General features: G+C 37.6%; 1 protein-coding gene across 2 annotated transcripts in view; it reads left to right on the top strand.

Moving 5' to 3' along the window:
- Nucleotides 1-25,108, top strand: part of CDH13 (cadherin 13) — a 517,521-nt gene that overhangs the window by 252,918 nt on the left and 239,495 nt on the right. For both annotated transcript variants that reach the window (XM_068150857.1, XM_068150856.1), the window contains exon 5: nucleotides 943-1,095. In XM_068150857.1, coding sequence (XP_068006958.1) covers nucleotides 943-1,095 — 153 coding nt within the window. The remainder of the gene's footprint in view (nucleotides 1-942; nucleotides 1,096-25,108) is intronic.

Genomic DNA, 25,108 nt, shown 5'->3' with positions numbered 1-25,108 from the left:
CCTTAAAGGGCAAGATTAATTTATAATCCTTCTAGATTCTGCTGTACAAAAACAAATTTGCAAAGCTTGTAGCTTATAACAAACACTGTGTAGCTCTGCAAGTTTACATGTGCTGCTGTCACTAATGTGAGACAACCTTAAAATGGGATTTTTAGGGATTTTTCTATTTTTTTCCTTATGTGGAAATAAAGTAGTGATAGTAACAAGGAGTCTCTGTATCTATCTATATATAAATACATGGAAGTTTGGAAAGTGGAGGAATTCCAGCTGTGTGACTAAGCAGAGTTCTGGGCAGGACACCCAGATATTTTCATGTGGAGTATTTTCCCATGGTATAAAATCCTGGGAAAGGAGGAGCGTGGAAGGGAAACGGAGAACAAAACAAACAACCTGAAAGTAGTCTTCTTTGTAATGACTTTATGATGACTAATAAAAGGGACTGAAATTAGTCAGTCCAATTGGAAAAAAAAGTGTGATGGCTTCCTGGTTGGTTGGCTGTGAAATAAATGCTTTACACCTCATGTGGAATATGTCTTTTCTCTTTCTCTCCTTTTTTTCCCCCTTGGTTTGTAGCTGTTTTAGCAATATAACAGAAGAAACAGAATTAAACAAAATGTCACATTTTAGACATTGAATACAGCAGCAATGGAATAATAGAAGCTCCAAGTAATAAAAAATAATATGGTAGAAGTAAGATAGAAACAGGCTGAGGACCTGAGCAGCTTTTCCAAGGTTTAACACCAGAATTGCACAGTGTTTTCTGAATGATTGAAACTGTATTCATAATTGTATATTACCATGCACCATAGTTTATAGTTATATGATATTGGCAGGAAGTGCACCTTGACATGAAGTACAAGATCAAAATGGCTTATGTATTTTTAGAATGATTTTGAAAGATTTCATAATAGCTTCTAACTTCTTGTGTTTTCTGCCATGCAGGTCATCAGCAGTGAGGGGATAGAGGGATCAAAATTTCGACTCTCTGGTAAGGGAGTAGATCAAGACCCAAAGGGAATCTTTAGGATCAATGAGATCACTGGGGATGTCTCTGTGACCCGCACCCTTGACAGAGAAGCAACTGCTAATTATGAGGTGAGTACTCATAGCAAAGGATCTCTGCCTTTCTGTTGATACTATATACTCTTTGAGCATGCATTTGCTTTTGAAAGGGCTGCAGTTACTGAAGACTAAATTGCAGCTACCATCCTATAAAATTTTCAGAAGCAGCATTTGTCCTTTGGAAATGGTAAATGTGTTTATTTTTACATGCATTTGAAACTCCACTCTGCTTTCTGCATGTAATTTCTGTCATTTCTCTTTAGTAGAAATACTGTCTGAATATTGTGTGTGCATTTGATTTGTGAATACAAAATTGTGTTTAGACCAAAGGAGATCTTTTCAGAACGTTGCCACTAAGTACTACGTGGTTATCCTTTTTCTCTCTTATTGTCAAGCTGTCAATGGAACATGCAATCCAACTCCAATTTTAGTAATGGATATCTTTTAATAGAGATAAAGAGGATTCTGTTAATATGAAAATATTACCAGATCTATCTCTCTGAGATGTAGGTCTCCTACAAAGACTTCACTAAAGAATCTTTTCCTGGTCAATAAATGTTATATTTATCCCCACTGAAATTCTAATAAATGATCTCTAAAATCTGCAAAGCAACTGCACCACAATGCCCTGAAATGTGGAGTACAAATAGAGCATCTGTCAGTTAGTGTTTTCTCTCTAGGACTTGACTTGTGTAGCCAATTAAATTGTGTCTGGCCACTTCAACAGAGATGAGCAGCAGAACTCCAAATGACAGATGATTAGTGTATTTGCATGTTGCCACTTGTGCTGCAGCAGTGGGGATTGTATCCCCATGTAGCAGTGACCATGCACTACTCCAGGCCATAATGGGGGACAGGCTGTGCAGTGATCAATCCTTCTGCTTTCAGTGCTGCTCCTCTCCTCCTCTGAAGGAGTTTGCCATTTAGATGACTAGTCCTACTTGCTCAAAGAGCGCTGATAAAATTTACCATATGTTGGTTTTCAACACTTAAACATCTATTTCTCATTCGAGCCTACAGTGAAATGTATGTTAACCACTCGCACATAGGATTTATGGTAGTTACTGATGTCTTTCTTAAAAGAAAAGCATTGCCATTTCTCTTTTTAACACTGTTCCTTGTCTTCATTTACCAGCTGTTTCTTACTTTATCTCTGGCTTTCCACCTTTAAGTGTTCAATATGAACCTTGAATATTTTTACTACAAAATCATAGTAGTCTTTTCAAGCTAATGCATCAAACCACAAATTGCCCTCCTATCTGATCTGGCATAGTATACACTTAAATTAAACCCAAACCATTTCCCTAGAGCATCATTTTTGAAGCAATACAAGCTATATACAAATACTGCAATGTAATAGGTTATCCAGAGAAGCGTGAATGTATATCTTAATAGGCTGTAGTGCTTTCTAACCTGTTATAGAGTACCCTAACAGTGTGTTCACTGGCATCCTGTTGTGCAAAACATAGCTTAAAGTTCTGTAGGAGAACCCTTAACTTGATTACTTTGTCTTTGAATCCAGTCCATTGCTTTCCAATAAAGATATATCAAGGTGTCAGCAAGGCAGCAGGATTTTCTCCCTAATTTCCTCAGCGCACCAAAAGATTAATTGCTTGAAGACCCTTAAATTTCTCTCAAAAGTGTTTTTGGATTTTGTTTTCATTTGAGTTTGCCCTTGCACAGTATTGATGTCCTGAAAGAAAATGTCATAGTGAAGGGCAAAGAAAGAAAGAATAGGTCACTTGGGGGAGGAGGGGTGTGTGTGGATGAAAATGTTCTTTGCAAGCCATCATACTCCCATATGTATTGTCAGTGGCGGGACAAGGATAAAGAGATGAAATCCTTCCAGCTACACAGAGGGTTGCTTTGTGCTGAGCATCAATTTATTTCCTACGTTTGGTACACATATAGTCAAGGGATGAGGATGAAGAAAATGTTAATAAGGCACAAAATAGAGCTTTAATGATCATGATATTTCATAGAACCTTGCAGATTTTGCCATCTATGTACCTCAAAATGTTTTAAATTTGCTAAGAAAGTTTCATCAATTGAAAAACTAAAATTGAATGCTTGAGATTCTACTGTTGGCTACTCTCTTGGGAAAACATAGATTCTCTGGGTGTATGCCTCTGTAATGGTCAAAGAAAGTCAAACAGCTTCAGTTTTGAGTGAATGTTGTTTATGAGGAACTGCAAAAGGATGTAGGGTTACTATTATGCCCATCAGAGGCAGATGGGCTTAGAAAAGTGTATACTAATTCCTGTTTTCATCTAAAAAGGTTTGATAAAGAGCATCCTGATGGGAGTTCTCTGGATCAGATTAAACCAGTAGATTTACACTGAATGATTTTATTTGGGGGCTTGATACAACCTGTTGATGAAACTACTAAACGATGGTCTGCAAATGGGCCTTAAACATCATATGGGCATGTAAGAGTGGATGGGGAGAGGGATTGTGAATTGGCTAAACAACAAAGCTCAGAGGGTTATGATCAACGGTACAGTGTCCAACTGGAGACTTGTAGCTAGTGGTTTTTCCCAGGGGTGAGTACTGGGTCCAGTCTTATTCAACACCTTCATCAATGACCTGGATGAGGGGTAGAGTGTACTCTCAGCATGTTTGCTAATGATACAAAACTGGGAGGGTTGGCTGATAAATTAAGTCTGTGCCACCATTCAGTGAGATCTGCACAGACTGGAGAGCTGGGCAAAGGGGCCCTGCATGAGTTTCAGCAAGAGCAGGTGTAGAGTCCTGCACCTATACATATTAGGGGTTGACTTGCTGGAAAGCAGCTCCATGGAGGACCTTGGAGTCCTGGTGCAGGTGTGTAAAAAGTGATCAAGAAACTTGGTGGGCAGACAATATGGATTTTCTAGTCCAAATAAGTAAGGTACACACCACCTAAAAATTGCTGATAATCTGTGAAGTTCTGAGTTCACTTCAGAACCATAGTCTTTTCTGATTCCAGCAGCACAGAAATATTTGTGACTTTTCACTTGCATCTTAGATCAAAAAGTCAAGTGCTTCTAAATAGAGCTGCAATAAAAGAAGTAAAGGATTCCAATGAAGCCAAGTTGTGTTAAATCTTGACAAAAGACTAGTGAACTAGGAAACACAGCTTCAGATAGAAGGCAAATGAACACTGGCTGAGAAACAGTGGTTAGGGGGTTATCTCTTAATTAAAACCACAGAGCTCATTTTTTAAATCTTACTTTTATATAGATAATTTATTTGTAGGCAGAATGCTTTCATGCAAGTAAAAGGAGGGAGAGCTGCATATATTGATTGCCATGACTGAGACAACAAAAATTGCTGAGCTAAAGAAATATGTTTTGTTCTTTACCCAAAGTTAGGTAGGCTCAGAAGACATGGGAACAATATTCCATTAGCTTTTTACAGTAAACACATGAGATTTTGGTTAGCCATCCCTTGGGTATGGGAAAAAGCCTGAAGTTGTATTAACTTGTTTCCCATTATTTTACACTGCATGGGATCCCTGCAGAAATAAAATCCACTTCTGTAACCTTTTAAGCATCAGTGGCAAAGTGCCAACCCGTCAGCTTTCAACTGAGTATCAAGATTTTAAAGGATGATGCCATTGCTGATGTTGTTTTTTTCATAGCTGCTTGCCAAGTCTATATGTGTGGAGGAGAAATAATCAGAAAGTGATCCTTTGCAAGCATGAAATGAAGAAGCTTGATAAAACCATTCAACAGCAGTGTGCAAATTAGAGCTGTGACCAAATTTACCTAGGCAATTTGAACTGTTAATGAAGAGTTAGTTTTAATTATTTTTTAAGTGAAGAACTTTATTTGTTTTAGAAAATACTTAACAAGCAGAGGTGTGAAATCAGCTTTCAGGGTTGGGGTTTTTTTCATAATGAGATATCACACTTCTGTGAAAGGATGCCTTGCAACTGGTAGTGACAGACTGAGAGATTTGGAAAGTATGTTAAAAAGACTTTGCTCTGTTTCTGTACGTTGGAAGTAGGCTGAGAACAGACTAAAGAATTCAGACCAATCAGCAGCAAAAAATGTCTTATGCTTCAGTCTAGTTTAGGTGAGATTGTTGTTTTAGTGACTGATCCCAACATTGAGGGTGATGCTGCAGTTCTGATGGTCTGTGTCTGTGTTTAATGCTTCACAATCATGAGGAAAACTGGCTCCATCAGGTGCCAAGGAGTGTTTTGTGAGAAAAAGTTCTAAGTACTTGAATGCGTTTTTGCAGGTTCTGAAAGTATTGCTGTAACAAAAACCTGGAACTGAACTGCTGTAATTTATCCTGTACAGAAAAATGAATTTGTCTGCTCTGTAAGTCCACCTTAGTGCAAACACATTCTTTTCAGGATGATTTATCACACCCTGATCCTGAATCTCAGCATAGCTTGGCTGAGATACCTTGAATGAAATTCAGGTTCTTGGTATAAGGCTCTGTATGTCTGTTTGTCTCTCATCAACAAGCCACACTTGGTGTCTGTAGTCTCCAATAAAGCATTCTGTCCATAACATTGCATTATGCTGCAGAAGACTCTATGAATCTTATGGCAACTTGTTCCATCTTGTGACAACACTGGCCTGGTACTGAACTTTGTTTCTGACATAATCGTTCACGACGTAGCACTGCTTTTACTTGTGTGGGGAAAGGGCAAAGTAAATTAATCTGTCAACCTGAAAAAAAAGCACCCAGTTCTCACCTGAAAACTAAGAGTGATGGATTAGCAAAAGAAATAAAAATTGTTTCTTCCCATTGTTCTGTAACAAATTGAGTTTTGGACATAGAAGGTATTTTCTAGGATGCCATGAACTGGAGAGAAAGAGATATTTGCTGTTAAAAGATAATTAGTATCCTTTTATTTTTTTTTTTTTACACTGAGATTATGAAATGTCAAGATTAACAGATAGTTCCTTAAACCTGCAAGCAGAAATGCGACACCAGAAACAAACTCTGCAGAGGTACAAATCTTAGCTCTTTCAGTGCGATCTATTTGGATACACTGCAGAATTCAGGGGGAATTGTTGGCATTGATTGCTTACCAAGGTCACTGTGGTGAATGAATCAAACATTTGACCATATACATTTTACATAGAATCACGTTTCTTGAAAGAAAGATCTAAATAATTGCTTGCAAGCTGGGATATAAATGGGATTTCCAGCTACTGGAAATATCTCTTTCTTCCAAGGTTGGTTTATGGGATCAAAAGAAAATCTGCCAGGAAATGAAGTTACAATTCATGTTATTTTTATATATATTCTCCCATTTTGTCTTAGGGGGAAAAGATATCTGCTTTATATAAACTCTATAATTTACCATATCTTGTTCATTTTTACTGTAAATAGCCTATTCAATATATGCTGTAGATCTTAATGTTATGAGATATCAGCAGGGTACGGTGATTCATTTTAGAGGCCACCAGCATCCTCATATCATTTCTGTGAAAAGCACACAAAAGCCAACAGTTAGTTTTGTTGGAGGGCAAATACTTTATTCTTAGATCTAACTGCTTGCAAGGCTTTGACATCCCTGCTGTTCGATAGCGCTGTCATGTCATTTGTAGGAGGAACGGAGTGAAGTTTCATTAAAGGCAAAAATCAACAAAGGTTTGTTTGTAACCTATAACTGTCAAGACAAGGAAATGGGCTTGGATTTCCATGTTAAAAATAAGCCAGACTCTAAGCATCAGGCAAAATTAATATTTTCTCATTGAAGGGAAGGAAGTAAGATTGCACAGCAGTAAGAAATAAAGGAAAATCGGAATTTACAGAGGCAGCAACAGATGACTAATTTTGGCTTCATAATTTTGTTTGTGAGGTTTTCTGTTTGTTTTTGTTTTGCTAGGGGGTTTTGTGGTTTTCTGTTTGGTTGGTTTGGGTTGGGTTTTTAATTATTTTTTAATTTTTATTTTCCTAATAGACTACCATTCCTGGAAAGAATAATGATGTGTTCAGTAAAATGAGGATACTAATGAAATTTTGCTCCTATAATGTTAATAGTCTGTGAAACTACTTTTGCTATTACATATTAATTGCATTTCAAGGCATTTAAGAGTTATCATGTTACGCCTTCTCTCTTCAGCATGCTCAGTTTGTTTCTTTTCCTTGTCTATTTGTCTTGCAGCTGAAGACTCACTGTTGTAGGTGAAACACAAATACCTAGGAAGACATTTTGCCCTTTCCCCAGACCTTAAGTTTTCCTATAGTGAAAGGAGGAATTCCTCCCTTGCAAACTTTGGTCATTGCTTCCAGTATTAGGACGTGAGAGCAGTTTCACAGCGGCTGATGAAGTCACGCCTCTCTCGCAAGTGCATGTCAGGTCTGAATGGAAGAGAGGGAAAGACTAGGTGAGCTCCTCCAGCTTAGGGCTGTACTACCCTTTACTTGGTGCATTCTAATTCTGTGCAATCTGTCACACTTTCTGCTGTGTACTCAGACATGCCTGGTTATGCTCCTGTAGCAAATGCACAGTTTAGAAGTTAAGAGGAATGTTGGGGACATCTCGGTTTTGGGTTGGCTAGAAATTCTTTTTTTCTGCTCAAAAACTTCTTTTGAACCCAATTTGATACACTGACATTCTACCAGCTAATCATTAGATTAGCTCAGATTAGATCAGATTAGGTAGAAATTTTTCATTTTTATGAATGTTGAGGAGGGTCCTGTTTCATCTCTCATTAGGTAGATATTTTGTTTTCTGGACAAAGTGCAAAGGTTCTGAGAGTCTTGATTCTTTGCTGAACATGAAGGAATATTGCACTGGGGCTCAAGTCTTGAAGGCCTGTTCTTGTTTTGCGACACTACTATAAGCCTTTCCCCCCCAAGAGCAACATTCAGAATACAATACAGACATTTTTTTAAGTTTAGTTACTCAGATCTCCTTATATCCCATTCCAATAAAGAAGTCTGGCTTCTTTAGATACTTGATCAAAACGCAGAATATTTATGTTCTAATTGTTGGAAAATAGCTGTGCATATTTCTTAATCTCAGAAATGTGGGTCCATAGCAATCTATAGCGTCTGCTTTTTACTGAAAGCTGAGGTATGGTCTGTTATAACTCTCTCTCTTGTTCTCTATGTATCTGAGTAAAATCATATTATCTATTTCATCCTCTCCTGTAATCTTCTATTCATTTTCCACTTTCTTGCATGTTTTTCTTTCATGCAGTTTTAGCTTTGTTCTGTAACCCTTCTAATCCCCCCTGTCTTTCTTGATGTTTTGTATCATTCACTTACAGTGTTCCTACACTCTCTGCATTTCTTTATTCAGATGTTCTGACCTGTTTTATGCTCTCTATAAGCAGTGCTGCTATGGGTATGCATAACCATCATCTAAGCATAAATTAAGTGTTGTGATTGTAGAGAACCATTCCATAGTCTTTGTAAAACCTGTGCTGCTTTATCCATTCTAATCTGCTGTGCTCATGACTAAATTCCTTTAGAAACCTGGGTTCAGGAAATTCTTGACTTTGGATTACTTCCTACACGACCCTGCCTTTTCTTTGATTTTGATGAAACAGCCTGGGTACTTAATATGACATGCTAAGAAATTTTAGTGGAAAAATAAGCTTTGTTTCCATTTCAATGCTTTTTAGACTGTATATCTTTTCCATCAAATTATGCAGGTCAATTTAAGAAGCATATTGTTGCCTAGAAATTCCCAGCATTTGGTTTAGTAAAACTAATTCTAATTTTAATTCAGTCACCGCTGGAATTGTGCTCTGCTCAAAAGTGGTCAGCCTCAAAAAGGGAGGTGTATAATAGAACATCTGATATAATAATTAGTTCTGTGATTTCAGGACTGTAATTTTAATTGTTGGTCTCTAAAATGATTGTAGAATAATGGGCCATAATTTTAAAGCTGCATGTGTTTCTGACAAAAACACTGAAGAGATTTGGAAGTTTCCTGCAGATGTGTTAATTAAAACAGACTGGCACAGTATCCTTGCAAAATGCATGAAAAGGGCAACAAAGTTGGTGAGGGGGTTGGAACACAAGCCCTATGAGGAGAGGCTGAGGGAGCTGGGGTTGATTAGCCTGGAGAAGAGAAGGCTCAGGGCAGACCTTATTGCTCTCTACAACTACCTTAAGGTAGGTTGTAGACAGGCAGAGGTTGGTCTCTTCTCCCAGGCAACCAGCACCAGAACAAGAGGACACAGTCTCAAGCTGTACCAGGGGAGGTTTAGACTGTAGGTTAGGAGGAAGTTTTATACAGAGAGAGTGATTGCCCATTGGAATGGGCTGCCTAAGAAGGTGGTGGAGTCACCATCACTGGAGGTGTTCAGGAGGAGACTTGACAGGGTGCTTGGTTGCATGGTTTAGTTGATTAGGTGGTGTTGGATGATAGGTTGGATGCAATGATTTTGAAGGATTCTTCCAACCTGGTCTATTCTATTCTATTCTATTCTATTCTATTCTATTCTATTCTATTCTATTCTATTCTATTCTATTCTATTCTATTCTATTCTATTCTATTCTATTCTATTCTATTCTATTCTACTCTACTCTACTCTACTCTACTCTACTCTACTCTATATTCTATTCTATTCTATTCTATGCTAAAATAATTTGTCAGAAATTAAGTACTAAGCACACTTCAATGATTTGGTTTGTGAAGTCTGTTCCATTGTGCATGTTTCTGAAAAACCATTAAAGGGAATTACACTACAACAAATCCCATTATTGAAATAGCATGGTCCACCTGAATGTGCAGTCAAGGTGTCTTCAAAATCTAAACTTTTTGCACCTCCTGTTTCTTGCAGCAATTTTTAGGAGCCCTGATATGACATCATTGTTGCACGTGGCTGCTACTATGACACATTAATTGTTATGTACTTTTTCCATGTCTGTGAGAGACTGAGATAAAAATGACAGAATAGGTCATGCCTTGTCTATTGCTGAAAAGATACAAGAAAATCTGTCTGCAGTGATTGAAGTCTAGGATCCACTTGCCTGTGTCATCTTCAAAGCTGTTTGGCTGCTCTATTTTTAGTCCACTGTAGGATTCATCTGTTTCTCCGGCCCACAGATGAGAGAGGTGACCATTAGTGGGTGGGTGATAATAAAATTTCATATTTTGATCTGTAAAAGTGAAATTAGAACAGTTTATGGGTCATCTTCCCCCGCCCTAAAATATATCAGCTGTCTCTCTGTTACCACTTTGATGGCAATTAACTGCTCCTGTGTTGTGTGCAGTGGGTACCGTGAGCAGCATCATTTGGCCCTGTAGCTAGACCTAAGTTAACAGATTGATGCTGTGTGAGCATAAATTGAATCTATTTTCCTCTTGTACCACAGATGAATCCTGGTGTTTACAAGAAATCAAATGTAAGAAGATGCATGTTTTGTGAATAGAGTGCTGACATAACATTTGCCCATCAAACAATACAAGGCTAATTGATATACAAAGCCAGCTTAAAATAATACAGCTGCACTTCAGTCTGTTGCATATGTGTTTGTGTGCAGGTTGCTTTTCTCCTATACCTTGATTAAATACCTTACATACACACCTAAAATTATCTGCCAGTGCATAAGTAAAGATGTGCCATGTTATAAAACTTAGTGTATCCTACCAGATTTATACACAACTACTTTTTTTATTCCACTCAAATCTCACTTCTCTTGCAGTCAAATGGAAATCCTGTTTCCATGCTTAGCAGCATGAAATTGCCAGTGCCCTGTCATTATTTCTTAATTACAGTATCTCTCCGTTATTTGTGGAGACTTCAGTTGTGCTGAGCCTTAGGCATCTCGCTCTCACCATCTGAAATGTTACCTGTCCCAAGAACTTAAAATATGTCAGAGCCTCAAAACTTGCCTGAGAGTTTGAGTGATGCATTGAGTTCTTTTTCATCTAGCTTCTGGGTGTTTTTTTTTTAATCTACAGCATCTGAACTTCCAAGTTCTTTTTGGCAGCTGCATATTTATTTCTTTAAAATGAAAATATGACAGGGCTCGAGAGATGGAACTGCTACCTGTAATGAAAGTCCTAGAAATGCAAGAGTTGCAAGAAGAGCAGGGAGAATCTCCATTTTTTTCTTTTATTAGTCTGTTGTGGTGAAAACATTCATGAAAACAAGTGAATCTTCTGTATCCAATTTTTCCCTTCTTTAAGCTAATTTCAGTATGTAGTAGCAAGTCAGTGAGAGAAGTGGGGGGGGGGCTACAGTTGCAACATTTGGAGAGCATTATGTGAAGAGGCTTCTAATACTATGGAAATTTTTCTTGGCATCATTTTGCTAGCATGTAAGAGCTGAAAATCTTGCTGTGTTTGTCCTGGTTTACTCAGGTCATTACTAATTATTCCTTCATTAGACATATTCCTTAATAAGAAGTTATATTTACGTGAACATCTCGGTTTATCTTTTTATTTTCAAGTGGCTCATTAACAAGAGATGTGACTTCAGTTTAAGATTTCCTAATAGATAATTTGTTTACATCAGTTCATGTAAAACACCATATGTTTGATCTCACAGTCCTACTTTTTTTTTTTTGTTGTTTTTTTTTGGGGGGGGGGGGGGGGGGGGTTTGCTCTTTTTTTTTCTGGAAAGGCTTTCCTTAAGATTTTTCTTTAGAGGATATAACAGGTCTCAGTAGCTACTGGTAAAACCGTGCACATGGAGACTAGAAGTCTGCTGTGAGGATAGATACACATTAACTGTAATCCTAATCCTCTAAAAGTGATGCCATCAGGACATTTTCCTATCAGATTCAAAACATTTTGTCTAATTATTTTAGGCTGCCAGCAGCAGGAGCATGGCCTGATAAATGTCCCACTTTGATGTCTCCTGAAGTCTAATGGTAAAATGTGAAGGATGATAAAACAGTCCAGTTGGGACCTAAGGCTTCTGAGTGGGACAGCACATGGGTAAAATATTGTAGAAGGTGGTATGGAGACAGAAAAGTGAAGCAGGTCTATGCATGAAAGGCTTGGAGAAATAGTGATTATAATGTCTTCCAGTTTTTGTTATTAGCACATGTTCTATACAGTGTACCCTGCTATGCAGCTGGCTTGGCAGTTTAAATCTGTAAAACAGCGATAACTCATCTTTATGGAATTCTTCCCAACCTCTTCTCTGATGTTATTCGTCATTGTTATTGTATATAATGGTAATTCAGACATTTGAATGCAATGCAATGAAAATACCTGTTACCTATTTAAGGCTCTGTTATTATATGGATTTCTCAAGTGTATTCTGTATATGTAACACACAGGTGATATGAATACAGGTTACAGATTTTATTTGTGGATGGGAACAAATAAAGCAGCATACTGCTGCTGTGTTTCTGGTTTAGAAGATTTAATAAATAATAGGATTATGGTTTACTAAGAAATTACTATGAGGTGGGAAAATCATTGCAGTTCTAAACCACCAATTTTTCTTGTGATCTCAAACATTTGGTGAAAAATTTCCATTTTTCCCTTGTTGCTGGGGAAATCTGGTGGAGGAAAGGAAAATGGAGTAAAAGAACTGTTCTAAAAGTAAGATCTACTCCCTAAATGCCATGTGACTGTACTGTTTTTCATATTTTCCTCTCTAACAAGGGAAGAAAACATTTCCCATAGTAGAACACCCTACTGGCTAACCATTTCATATGAGTGTCTAGTTTCCCCATGATCAGTTTAGGAAGGATGTTGACTTGCTGGAACATGTCCTTTCTGTTTGAAAACACACAGCATTCTGCCATTTGAAACTGCAAAATTAACATTTGCTATTAATCTTCAGATACAAAGTCATCTAAGGCTACCAATATTCAGTTCCTGTTAAACCTATTTGCAATTGGTATTTGTAATGCATTTATTAAAGAAAATGCTTTAAAGGAATTGAAGTATCTGAGGACATGCATTTAATTTGACTCCACTTCTTTATTGGCAGTCAATTCAGTCGATTAGTGTGCTTAGTGCCCCTACCACACGCTTCAAACTTGAAGATGCAGGTGTACAAATAATTTCCTATACCAATTCTTGTCTCATCTACCCAGACTGAAAGATGAAAAGCAAGTTGTTTCCTAAATTTTAGTGAGTGGGATTAGTGCATTGATTAGTTGAATTCTAAATTAAAATTACAATTAAAGACAAAATTGTGTCTCTTAGAAAGTCTTTAAGTCATTTCCCCACAGTAAAGCAGTCTGATCATAGGCATTAGACAAAGGTTTGTATTGTGTATAAACCAGTTTTCAAGATTTTTTTTTTCTCTGTTTGTGAATCAGACCCTTGGAATAGTAGCAATTACTAAGCAAAAAAAAAGCTGTGATTTATTTTTTGCAGTTTTTCAACTCCATTGATTTTTTTTTTAACATACTGAAGATGTAATTCGGTGAAAATAATTACAAATAAATGCCATCAGTAGCTTTTAATGATTTTTTTTTCCCCAGTAGATTCTGCTCAAAGTATTTAAAATGAGAATATGGGCATTTATATCCAATTGCGATTAGTAATGAGTATGAACTTTGGTGTGGCAGTCTCAGGCTATACTTCAGGCACACATTTTGCACTTGAGGCTTAACCAGAACCTTCCCTGATGACAGATAAAATGCCAAGAATTTTACAAGCGTATCTATTCTTATTACTGACAGTATTTTGTTACTCTTTATGAGATTGCCTCTTCCTTCCTTCCTTCCTTCCTTCCTTCCTTCCTTCCTTCCTTCCTTCCTTCCTTCCTTCCTTCCTTCCTTCCTTCCTTCCTTCCTTCCTTCCTTCCTTCCTTCCTTCCTTCCTTCCTTCCTTCCTTCCTTCCTTCCTTCCACCCTTCCTTCCTTCCACCCTTCCACCCTTCCACCCTTCCTTCCACCCTTCCTTCCACCCTTCCTTCCACCCTTCCTTCCACCCTTCCACCCTTCCTTCCACCCTTCCACCCTTCCTTCCACCCTTCCTTCCTTCCACCCCTCCTTCCACCCTTCCTTCCTTCCACCCTTCCTTCCTTCCACCCTTCCTTCCACCCTTCCTTCTACCCTTCCTTCCTTCCACCCTTCCTTCCTTCCTTCCACCCTTCCTTCCACCCTTCCTCCCTTCCTTCCACCCTTCCTTCCACCCTTCCTTCCACCCCTCCTTCCACCCCTTCCTTCCACCCTTCCTTCCTTCCACCCTTCCTTCCACCCTTCCTTCCTTCTCTGGGCTTTGTTAGAACACTCCTGACTGTCTTTCTGAATGCATTTTCATCACTTATTCTATCTCCATCACTTCTCCTTTTCTGTCTGTACCTTGCTTGTCCAGTGTTATTGGAAATGACCACAGAACCTGAACTTTTGATCTCAGCAGTTTTTGCAAAATATGCACATTTTAATCACCTTATCCTACAGACACCATCAGCAGGTTTTAATCCCTAAAGAACTAGTTTTAGTGATTTAATAGATGCTACTGCTCATATAGCATCAGTAGTGACTGAAAGCTGCACCTGTGTTGAAGGAGACGCTTCTCCTGCTAATATTGTTACTCAGATTATGTGAGGAGCTAATGTGCTGATATTAGCTACTCAATTTCAATTTTTGCTATTCAGCACCATAAATGATGGTATTTTACAACAGACGTAAAAGGTATGATTTGAAACAATTATGCATTGTACTCTGGATCCTAAAACTTTTGAGAAGATGTAATTATGAAGGGTCATATCCATCAAGTCAATTTTCTTTTACCTTTTCATAAAGAAACTATGACATACATGTGAAGCTTAGGAGCATCATTTGAGTTAGACCTATCTAAACTTCTTGTTAATGAAAACATTTTCCTTTTAATAACACAAAACTTGTCCTGTGTGAGTAACACGAAGAATTTAACACAAGCCCTATGAGGAGAGGCTGAGGGAGCTGGGGTTGCTCAGCCTGGAGAAGAGGAGGCTCAGGGGTGACCTCATTGCCCTCTACAACTACCTGAAGGGAGGTTGTAGACAGGCGGATGATGGTCTCTTCTCCCAGGCACCCAGTACCAGAACAAGAGGACACAGTCTCAGGCTGCGCCAGGGGAGGTTCAGGTTGGATGTTAGGAAGAAGTTCTATACAGAAAGAGTGATTGCACTATGGAATGGGTTGCCCGGGGAGGTGGTGAAGTCGCCGTCATTGAAGGTGTTCAGGAGGAGACTTGATGGGGTGCTTGGTGCCATGGGTTAGCTGTTTGGGTGGGTTGGATTGGTTGATGGGTTGGACACGATGATCTTGAAGGTCTCTTCCAACCTGGTTTGGTTTATTCTAATAAAGGTTTATTCTAAACAGGAATGAAATCAAGGAATTAGGAGGGTAGGAAAGGAAGCCAGAGGTTCTTTAAAATTGGTGCTTAAATTTATCATTTTCAAAATAAAAAACCTCTCAAAGCACTTCATATTTAAGCAACTCTTCTGCCCATTCATTTCACTTACTGCTAGACTTTTAAATACTAAGAATCTCAAAACAAGATTTATCTCTTTAAACAGTGCAGCAGATTATCTTCCCAGTTTCTGCATTTTATATGACTGTCTGTAGTGTTAGTTTGAGTTCTGACTTCTTTCCAACAGTTGTTAGGGAATTCAAATAAATATTTTCTTAAAGGTATTAGGTACATTACTTTTTTGGACCCATGCTGTCACCTTAATCTCACAGATTTGCTGCTTAGAGCTGGACACTAGTACACTTACTAGTAGTAAATGCTGGCTTAGTCTGACTAATGCCAAGTGATTTAACCCATGTGTGCATTGCTCAGCCATGGTGAGGTTGGCCATGAAGCAGATAGGTTGTCATTGTAATATCTGTCTTTGAGGTAGCATAATTGCATCAACAATCTGATACTCAGCTGTCATCTAACTGCTTCCTATTCAGACTGTAATATATTAAGCCAAAACACAATCACTTCAGTAGGCCTGCTCATGAGATAGGATTGGGCTTCTAATATGAAAAACAGCAGAAGAAGTAGATTATTGAAAATAAACTCTGTTAGCAAGAGATGATTTATTGCATTAAATGTGCTGCCTACTGGTAGATATGATTTCTGTTTCAACATATATTATGGCATTTTGTGTTGTATGATAACTTCCACTGTTGTTATAAACCCATGGCAATGAGCAAGAGAGTACAGAAGTGAATGTAAAATTTTGAACATAAAAAAATGAGCTTTCCAAGTTTTTGAGATGTTTGCTATATGGGGATGATTACAGAATACACAGTGCAGTAAAGCATTGGGCCAGCTGCATTTGAAGTCTGTGTATGTCTGAGAAGCACAGTTCAGGAAACTAAGCTCTGGTGCTGTCCCTCAGCACGAGGTGCCAGTTCCAGTTAACAGTCTGATGGTGGTAAATCCATTATCCTTGGAAAGAGAGTCCACCATCAGGAGACATTAATTCAATGTGACATCAACTGGAGTGTTTATATACAGTTAATTGCAATGTCAGACATTCTGCTTTAATTGAGTTTAATTGTGGCAAAATTGGAGTTAATTAAAAGTTAATGGTATAGAGCACATCGTGTTGTTATAAACTGCAGCTACGTGTTTCATATCCATATTATTGTTATTTAAATGGTGCTTTCAATTACTGTGCCTCATACTGGCACTTTGGAAATGCACTGTGATTGTTTGCACATCACTTAAAGTTTTTATTCTTAGTAGGCTTGTAGAATTGGTTTTATTTTTTAAAAGCTTGACAAAGTTTAAATTGGTTTCATTATATCACAATGTAAATGTCACATGTGGCAACGTTTCCAACCACCTTGTAAAGGAGAGAGTCTCCGTCACAAGAGTGCTACTGAAATAGAAAATTCTAGTTCACCTTAAGAGAAAAATATTACTTTTTACGTTGTTCATCATACTTGGATAAGGAAATCTCAGTTTCCTCATCTTTCATGAATCCATCTTTTTCTAATTGCATCTTATGTCTGGCTGTTGTGTCTGGATCGCTTCTGATGAATTGCTGTGGAATTTTTCCAGGGTTGTATTCCCCCTCTTTTCTCTCTTCATCCCCTGTAGCTTCCCATTATGTATACACTGACAGCTCCATCTCTATCTTGATCTCTCTCTTGTTGAAGTTTTATAGCAAAACCTTTCTGTTTGATATGTCCTCCTGGATTTCTTGCTGCCAATTTAGAAATAATAATTATTTCCCTTATTCCTTCAGTATAGGCAATGCAAACCTCCTCTTACTAATCAACCCAATATTGTCATCTTTTTCTACTTCTCCTTCTAGTTTTTCTGCAGCACAAATACCTTCTACTTCCTGTTCACTGCAATGAAGCTGCTATTATCTCCACTACCAGGTATTTGCACCATGCTGCCATGGTTTTGCTCACCGTATTTCTTCCCATTGAAATAAATTCAAGCTATTCCTGCACTGAAATTTTTGGCAAGTTGCTGTTCCCCAGCCATTGCTGTCCCCTTGGTCAACACTTACGAGTAGCTTAGAAATCACTCACCTTTGCTTCTCACTGGAGCATTTCTTTTGGAAACTCAGCAGACCTGTTCCTTATGTCTTGTTTACACTAGCATTGTGTGCAAGTGGCACAAGATGTAAAGACCATTGCTGTTTCTTTCATACATGCAGAAGATAAATATGTACACTGGAGTCCACTGGTCTAAGCCCCCTCTTCTAATGCATTTTTCAATATTTATTAAGATGAACTCTATAGGTTTATTTATTTAGTTTATATATTTATTAAGATGAGACCTATAGGTTTTTGTTCAGAGGAACACTTATATGGAATGACTTCATACATGTTTGTGTCCAATTGCTTTTTAAATCTTTTTATATTAGAAGTTATCGATGTGTCTCTTCAGGAAGCCCAGCAAATGGTTTCCAGAGACATCAGATGTAAATTTTGCTATTTGGAGAAAATAGAAATTTGGAGGTTTTTCCCAGCTTCTATATTGGATCAATACGAGCATTTAATCCTACTCAATAACAAAGATTATTGCAGGACTGTTTCAAGGACATGCCCCTTGGCTTCATTATTCTGGCATCGTCATGGGACATTACAGGAAGCTCCAACTGACTCTCATGATAGTCACTTGCTCATGAGTTATTTTGGCTGATGAAACATCAGAAGGTTTATATATGTGATGTAGTACCTTTTAAAAATGAAACATTTCACATGATTATGTTTAGAAATCATTCAAAGCTTCTCTTTATCCCTTCAGTCTGTTGCAGACTTTCCAAAGTCCCTTAGTTTACCCTTCAGTCCAGAACACTTTGAAATCTTATTAAAGAATAGTTTGAAATTTAGCATCCACATTGTGCTAAATATCTGGATTCATGAACACATATTTGCGATTAAAAACTCTTATCTTTGCATTCAGTGGGAAAGCAAGGAGTTTTTCAACCAGTAAAGTGGCAAGTGACTGAAAGAATTTATAGCTCACAGATAGAAGGAAGGTCAGAATTATATTGCTCAAGCATTATAAAAAATCTGCTCTTTCACCTTAAGAGGTATAAGAAACTTTGCTTTAAAGATAATAAAAAAATGCCCTCTTTTTCCTTGTCCCAGAACTTTTACAGAACTTTCTACAGCATAGTAAAGTGGTTGCATGGCAATATAAACAGACTGGTGAGGATTCTTTTTTTTCCTCATGTGCTTTTTTCCTTCACGTGGCTTGTATAGAATGGTACAAATACAAGGATATGAAATGCTTGTTTCTAAGAACTATGATTTCATCTAAAACTCAGGAATTCTGATGTGATCAGGTTAATTGCAGACAGGGAAATGCCATTCTAAGTACCTAGGTGAACAAATAATGCTGGATTTGAAAAGGTTTCTTATGCTGAGAAAGTAATGCAGTAAAATCACTGTTTTTCATTAGTTTTAACTAGACTAAACTCTCTTGCATTACCTTTATTTATTGTGGGCTGCCAGCCCACAACAGCTAAATAGTCTGAAAAAGGCAGAACATTTTTAGTAACAGTGTAGTCACTTAAAACAATTCCAATGAAGAGAATTGACATTCCAGCTGCCTAACAGAATTTTATCTTCTGAAATATTTTCATTACTCCTTTTACTAAAGCAAACTCTTTTCCCTGTGGAAATTAGTTGGCATGGCATCAGGAGTTTTAATTTTCAGAAAACACCAGTGAGATCTACCACTGTTTTCTAAAAATGCTATCAGCAGGGCAATAATCTAAAACAAGCAGAACCTCCCACTCTGTTAGTAAGTATATTTGAGACTTTCCTAAATCTGAGGAGCTCTTTCACACAAATAAGTCAATAAAGACCAAGGTGGAAAAGCTGTCTTCTTTCAAAAAGTGCAATGAGGTTCTCCTCCTCCTCCTCTGTCTACTAAAACTAGACACAGAAGGTGGTGAGTAGATTTGTATTGAGATCTTTTTGTTTAACCACAACCAGCAGATCAGGTTTGGTTTGTGTTGGTTTGTTTATACTTAGAGACGTTTTACTGGGTCATAGGTTCATCCAATGAAAGAAAGCTTTTGTCCTTGTCACCTTCCAAGTGTTTAATGCATGTTCAATTCTAAGAAAAAGTAGGGCAGTTTTACCTCAAATCTCTGGATGATGCTGAATCCAGCATGTGAGATAATGAAACAGCTGACCTCAGTAGAGTGAGTTGGTGAATGCATGCTGAAGATACATTTTTAAAAGCCTTGTGTGAAGGTGGGAAAGAGGTTCCATTCCTTCTGCTCAGTCTAATCCATACTCTGTGACTATCCATGTATTCAAAATTGTGTGTTGGGTGTGTGGAGAATAACTTCCATAGGGTCTACCATGCAAACTTTCTCTTGAAAATAATGCAGGCTGGATTGTAGTCTCATTTGAGTAGATATGCAGTGAATAATATCAGAAAAATATCAGTTATAACAAGTCCACTTCTGATTTCTTTGAATATATGGATACAACTACCTGAATGGTGGTTGTAGCCAGGAAGGGGTTGGTCTCTTCTCCCAGGCAACCAGCACCAGAACAAGGGGACACAGTCTCAAGCTGTGCCAGGGGAGGTTTAGACTCGAGGTGAGGAGAAAGTTCTTCACCAAGCAAGTCGTTCGTCATTGGAACGGGCTGCCCAGGGAGGTGGTGGAGTCACCATCCCTGGAGGTGTTCAAGAGGAGATTGGACGTGGCACTTGGTGCCATGGTCTAGTCATGGGGTCTGTGTTGATAGGTTGGACTCGATGATCCTTGAGGTCCTTTCCAACCTTAGTTATACTGTGATACTGTGATGATATGTGTGATAACTTTTAGTTTCAGCCAAATAAACAATTGAAGATAAAATTTTTTATCATTGCTGTGGGAGTTGAGGGATTTCCCTTTAGGAAATTAAGGTGATCTGTAGTTAAAGCCTATGGGGGAAAAAAAACACACCCAAGAAAACAAAATTTCTGTTAGTGGCAGTAAAATAAATGCTGCAGATATCTTGTGTTTAGAGCTGAGGTGGTGAAACCCAGGAGAGGCTGCTGAAATGAAAATATTGTGATCACATAACGAAGCCTGTGGGAGACCTAAGGAAAATGATAATAGAGGAATTGCAGTGATGCTTTAATGTCTGTGGATTTGAAATTATACCAAGATTGATTCTACTCTGCAACTTAACATCCAGTCTTGTGGACAGGGATTAATTATTAATGATTTTATTTCTACACATAAGGGGAAAAAAATATTTCAGATACTAAAGGCACAAAAGGTTGATCCAATTTTAGGGCAAAGCAGGACAGTTACAGTATAGTGCATGTTCTAGGATTTCTTCCTCTGCTTTAAAATTTAATTCAGCTTTCTCTTAAAAATAAAAAAAAAAAAAAAAAGAGAAAAATCATTATAGGAAATGCTGTTTCCAGAAACATGGTGAAGAATCTGTCTGGGAAGAAGAGCATGTCCAGAGGTTCCAAGTGCTCTTGAAATGAGAAGATCTCTTCCTAAAGTGAAGTGCTATATTTTTCATTCATTGCAATATCATAGAATATTAAGATGACTCTGTACAACAATATAAATGGAAGAAGATGGTAAAAAGATGCCATAATGGACCACCAGAAAAACCCAACAACCAAAACCAAAACACCCCACAAACCACCACACATCATGGAATACACCATTCTGCTTTTAATAATGGTACAATGGAAATACTTGATAATGCTTGAAGAGGAATCCTGCTATTGCAACTGCCTGCATTGCTCTTTCTTCCCTCGCCCTCAGAACTACTTGATCAGTATTTTTCCATTTTTGTGGTTACAAACCAATGCTTTATTTTTGTGGGAAAATAAAGAAAAATTGCAAGTCTAATTCTCTTGGGCTTTTACTGGGAAAGAGATGAGAGCATCTTCACTTCTGTATTTTCCAGAATATTAATGTATTGCACTCCAACTTGTGTCCTAATGTGATTGTTACAAGAGTTTCTTTTGAGGGGGAAACAAACATGAATGCAGATGAGACATGGAATATACTGAGCTGCTGTGAGCTCTGAAAAACTGAAAACTTTCATAAAGGAAATCTCCAGCTCTTAATGTTAAGATTAATCTAGCTGGTTTACAAGATTGAAGTAATAACTGAGCTGCCAGTAAATACTGTATGAGTAGATCTTCACTGAACTTCCAGAGAATGAGGCTGTTTCTTGGCTCACATCTGACAAAGTTGTGTGGCGTAAGAAGCAGGTGCTAAGAAGTTCCCATGCTTTGCCATCTACCTCTGCTAAGTGGTGGAAGTTTCCATTTCACCTTGGAACTCCATCAAATCCTGATGCTTTTCAGCTGCCCTGGCCCTACATTCCTTTCTCTGCAACTTTAACAGAAAAACTTTGACCTGTTTAATTTGGACTTTAGTTTGGTTTTGTTTCTCTGTTGTAGTAACTTCTTGTTCAATCTGGTAGAAAGACAATGAATTCTCTATGGATCATTTATGTCTCAGATTCTAAGAGAGACTAATAGTCTCAGCAACACAGAGTGGCTCCTGCTGTGACAACCAACCATCAGGATCCTGTGGCTTGGGAAATAGTCTTTTTTTCTCTTATTTGTCTGCTTTCTGCATTCTCATTTAGTTGTAGGCTCAGCCACAGCAAACCTCTCCTTACAGTCTTGTGTGTTATTATTCACTCAGAAGAAATATATAGCAGCATGAAAACACAATTGTCATTTTGAAATTGATTTGGATTGTTCTTTTATTTTTGGCTCTTTTTTTTTGTCCAATCCATTCCAAGTCCTCTATAAAATATTTAGCAATGCCAATATTAATACCTGAACTGAATGTAGATGCTTTATTTGCCCATGGCCTTAAAGTAGAAGCAAGAAAGGAGAGATGAAAGAACTTATTAGAGTAGGCACTATGTTGGTTTCCACAGTCATGTCAAACCTGGTAATGGTTATCATACTCACACAGAAGAATGGTGTAATTTATGGATCTGGTGAAATGCACTTTAAAATACACCTTCTGATCACAAGCTCTTTTTAGTATGGAATGACTTGAACACAAAGTGGTTTTGCATTTTTTGTGTTGTAGCTGGGGGACAGGCTTTTTCCTTGTTTCTATAACTGTCCAAAGAAAATGCTAATCCTTGATTCTTAGGCACTTCTACCACTAGCAAAACGTCTTTGCAGCAGTGTCTCACTATGCTGCTCAATTGAGTAAGCAACACTGTTTCTTAATGCTGACAAGTTTAAAATATTGCTGTCTTCTGCTTCTATGTGTTTGAATTTATTGAAAAAAAAAAAAAAGAATATTTTCTGGGATCAAAGAGCTTTAGCTTTGGTCCAGACAGGCGAAGAAAAAATGGTCCTCAGGGAGTCTTGAAGTAGAAATAGGCAATAATTGACCTGAGTAGACTTTTCTCATGTTTGTTAAATATTTACGAAGTCAGAAAACACCAACCCCTTACCCTGCCCAGTAAAAAGCCTCCAAGAAAATCCTACAGCTTTTCCTAGGGCCTAGTTTTTCACCTTTGGGCACCTAAATCACAATGTCCTTGATAGATTGAAGTGTATTTACCTATTGAAAATAGGAAATATTTTCTGTAATTGTTTGCAGAACTCTTTTCAGTTGTGGATTTCAGAAGTTCCTCCTTATCGATCTATTGGAGCCAAGGGTCAAAAAGCTTCAAATGTCTAATTGATGTCCTTCTTCCAAACTTAAAACCCCTACTTTTTTGTGTGTCTTAAAGCCAACTAAGTAAATTCAGGTAATAGAATTTCAGGTTTGGTTTTCATTTCCAGGAAAAAATAAATATTAAAATTTAAAACCAAAATCCCAAATCTTCACAGAAGAGAACTGGCATCTCTGCACTGTTTATTGTGCTTTGGTTTGGGGGTTTTGTGGGGTTTTGTTTGTATGTTTGCTTGCCTCCTTTGTTTACATCACCTGCATCTACTGCAGCTGAATATTTAGGTTTTATCTTTATAGTATTATACTATTATGGCAAGTCTCATACTAAGGCAGCATGTTTGTTTTGCCTGCAGCCTGTAAGCTGGTTAGGCACTGAAGCCCCAAGGTTTCAACCCCTTTTGAAATCTCTGATTATAACATTGCAGGGTGTAAGAATATACACTTTGACAGTAATCAGCTTATCCTTTCATCCTGGGGATTTTTTGGTTTTGTGTTCTTGTTTTGGAAATCCTGGTGAGCACTGTCTGTCTTAATGTATAATATTTTTTTCATCTTGAAAACAAAGCATACTGTGATATGAAACCACTTATTTAGCATGTATGCTAAGATACATCTCAGCTAGTCTTATCCTTTGTACCAAAGCTAACGGTTGTAAGCTCATTAAGTAACCTCATTAACACACTGAGCCTTTGTTAAAGCTGCACACTGGATATCTTTCTTTGGAAGAGAATTTGGTTTAAAGGTAAACAGAGAGTGATTAAAGAAACTTTGACCTATTTAAAGAGAGGTAGTTGTACCTTAGGAAAAGGGAGTCAAAGCTTACACTATTGATTAAGTCATTGACATTAGAAAAATGTGTATCCTGATAAACTGGATAGCAACACAGAGCTGAAACAAGTAATTTGTTATATTCCTCTGAGATTGCAACCTTCTTAATGACCATAGTTTAAAATGTGTATTTCACCATTCATATATTTTTATATGTAATGGGCTGAAGAAGGATGAAAATTTATTTTGTGTGAATTATAAACTATAATGTTGTGTATTTTATGTTCCTAGTTCTGTCTGTAGTATCACACCTCTAAGTTGGGAATGATTTGGAGGGTAGAACAGTTTGAATGACCTGTTAGCACTGTAGCAAATCATTTCCAGTGGTGTTAGAATTTAGATGGCTTCAGTAATCTTTTTACATTATTTCATACTGTACTGAGGAGTAAATGGCTAGAATTATATACACATTTTGCATGGTGAAGAGAGTAATAGCTGCAACCACATTATTTATGGGTGAAACAAAAGAATTTGATGAAAAGCATATAGTAGCTTGTGTATATGAAGAGAAGGACATTAAAAGGGAGTTAGCCCCACAGATGGTAAAACATTCCAACTCAACTATTTCTGCAGTCAATGTTTGATTGACTTCAATATTTAAAATACATGTTTAACCTTGAATCAGACACTCCTTGTGTAACAGCACCAAATTATTTGTAATCTAGTTAACTGATCTTTATTGTATGATTTATTTTTGTTCTAGATGAAATAATTTGGAGTTGATTCTGTCATGATGTTAGTGACCCCACTGTAGTGGAAGCTACCTGCGAGAGCATGTATGTCATGTTCAAGAATGTTGACAGTATTAATAACATTTCTTCCCCAGAAATGCCAATTTGCATCTTGTCTAGTGGTTGAGAGGAAAGCTCAGGCAGCTCTGTTCTTCAGAGCATTTATTTGTTCTAACTCCCATTATTTGAAGTAAGAGGATCACAGAATGTATTACATTATAGAGTGGCAACGAATGCTCCTGGTTTAAACAACTAAATATATGCAACACTTCAACAGTCCTTACTGCAGCATTACTATGTAATATGGAGTAACCTACCTATGAACTGAAAATTGAGTTAAGTGCCATAATACAAAGCATAATAGGATCTTCTGAATTACCAAAGTCATCACAGGCTCAGGAGGGTGGCAATTCAGCCTGAATTAATTACAGGTAACATGCTGAACTGCTTTCCATTGGAAAAGGCTTCTTACCAATTCTAATACCTTAGAAGCAACCACGGTATTGTAGATTATGATGAACT

Source organism: Melanerpes formicivorus, unplaced genomic scaffold (assembly GCF_026170545.1).
Source record: "Melanerpes formicivorus ecotype bairdi unplaced genomic scaffold, bMelFor1.0.p_v2 SCAF_20, whole genome shotgun sequence".
Classification (NCBI taxonomy): Eukaryota; Metazoa; Chordata; class Aves; order Piciformes; family Picidae; genus Melanerpes; species Melanerpes formicivorus.
The sequence above is the reverse complement of the archived record's forward strand: the minus strand, read 5'-3'. Positions and strand labels throughout refer to the sequence as shown.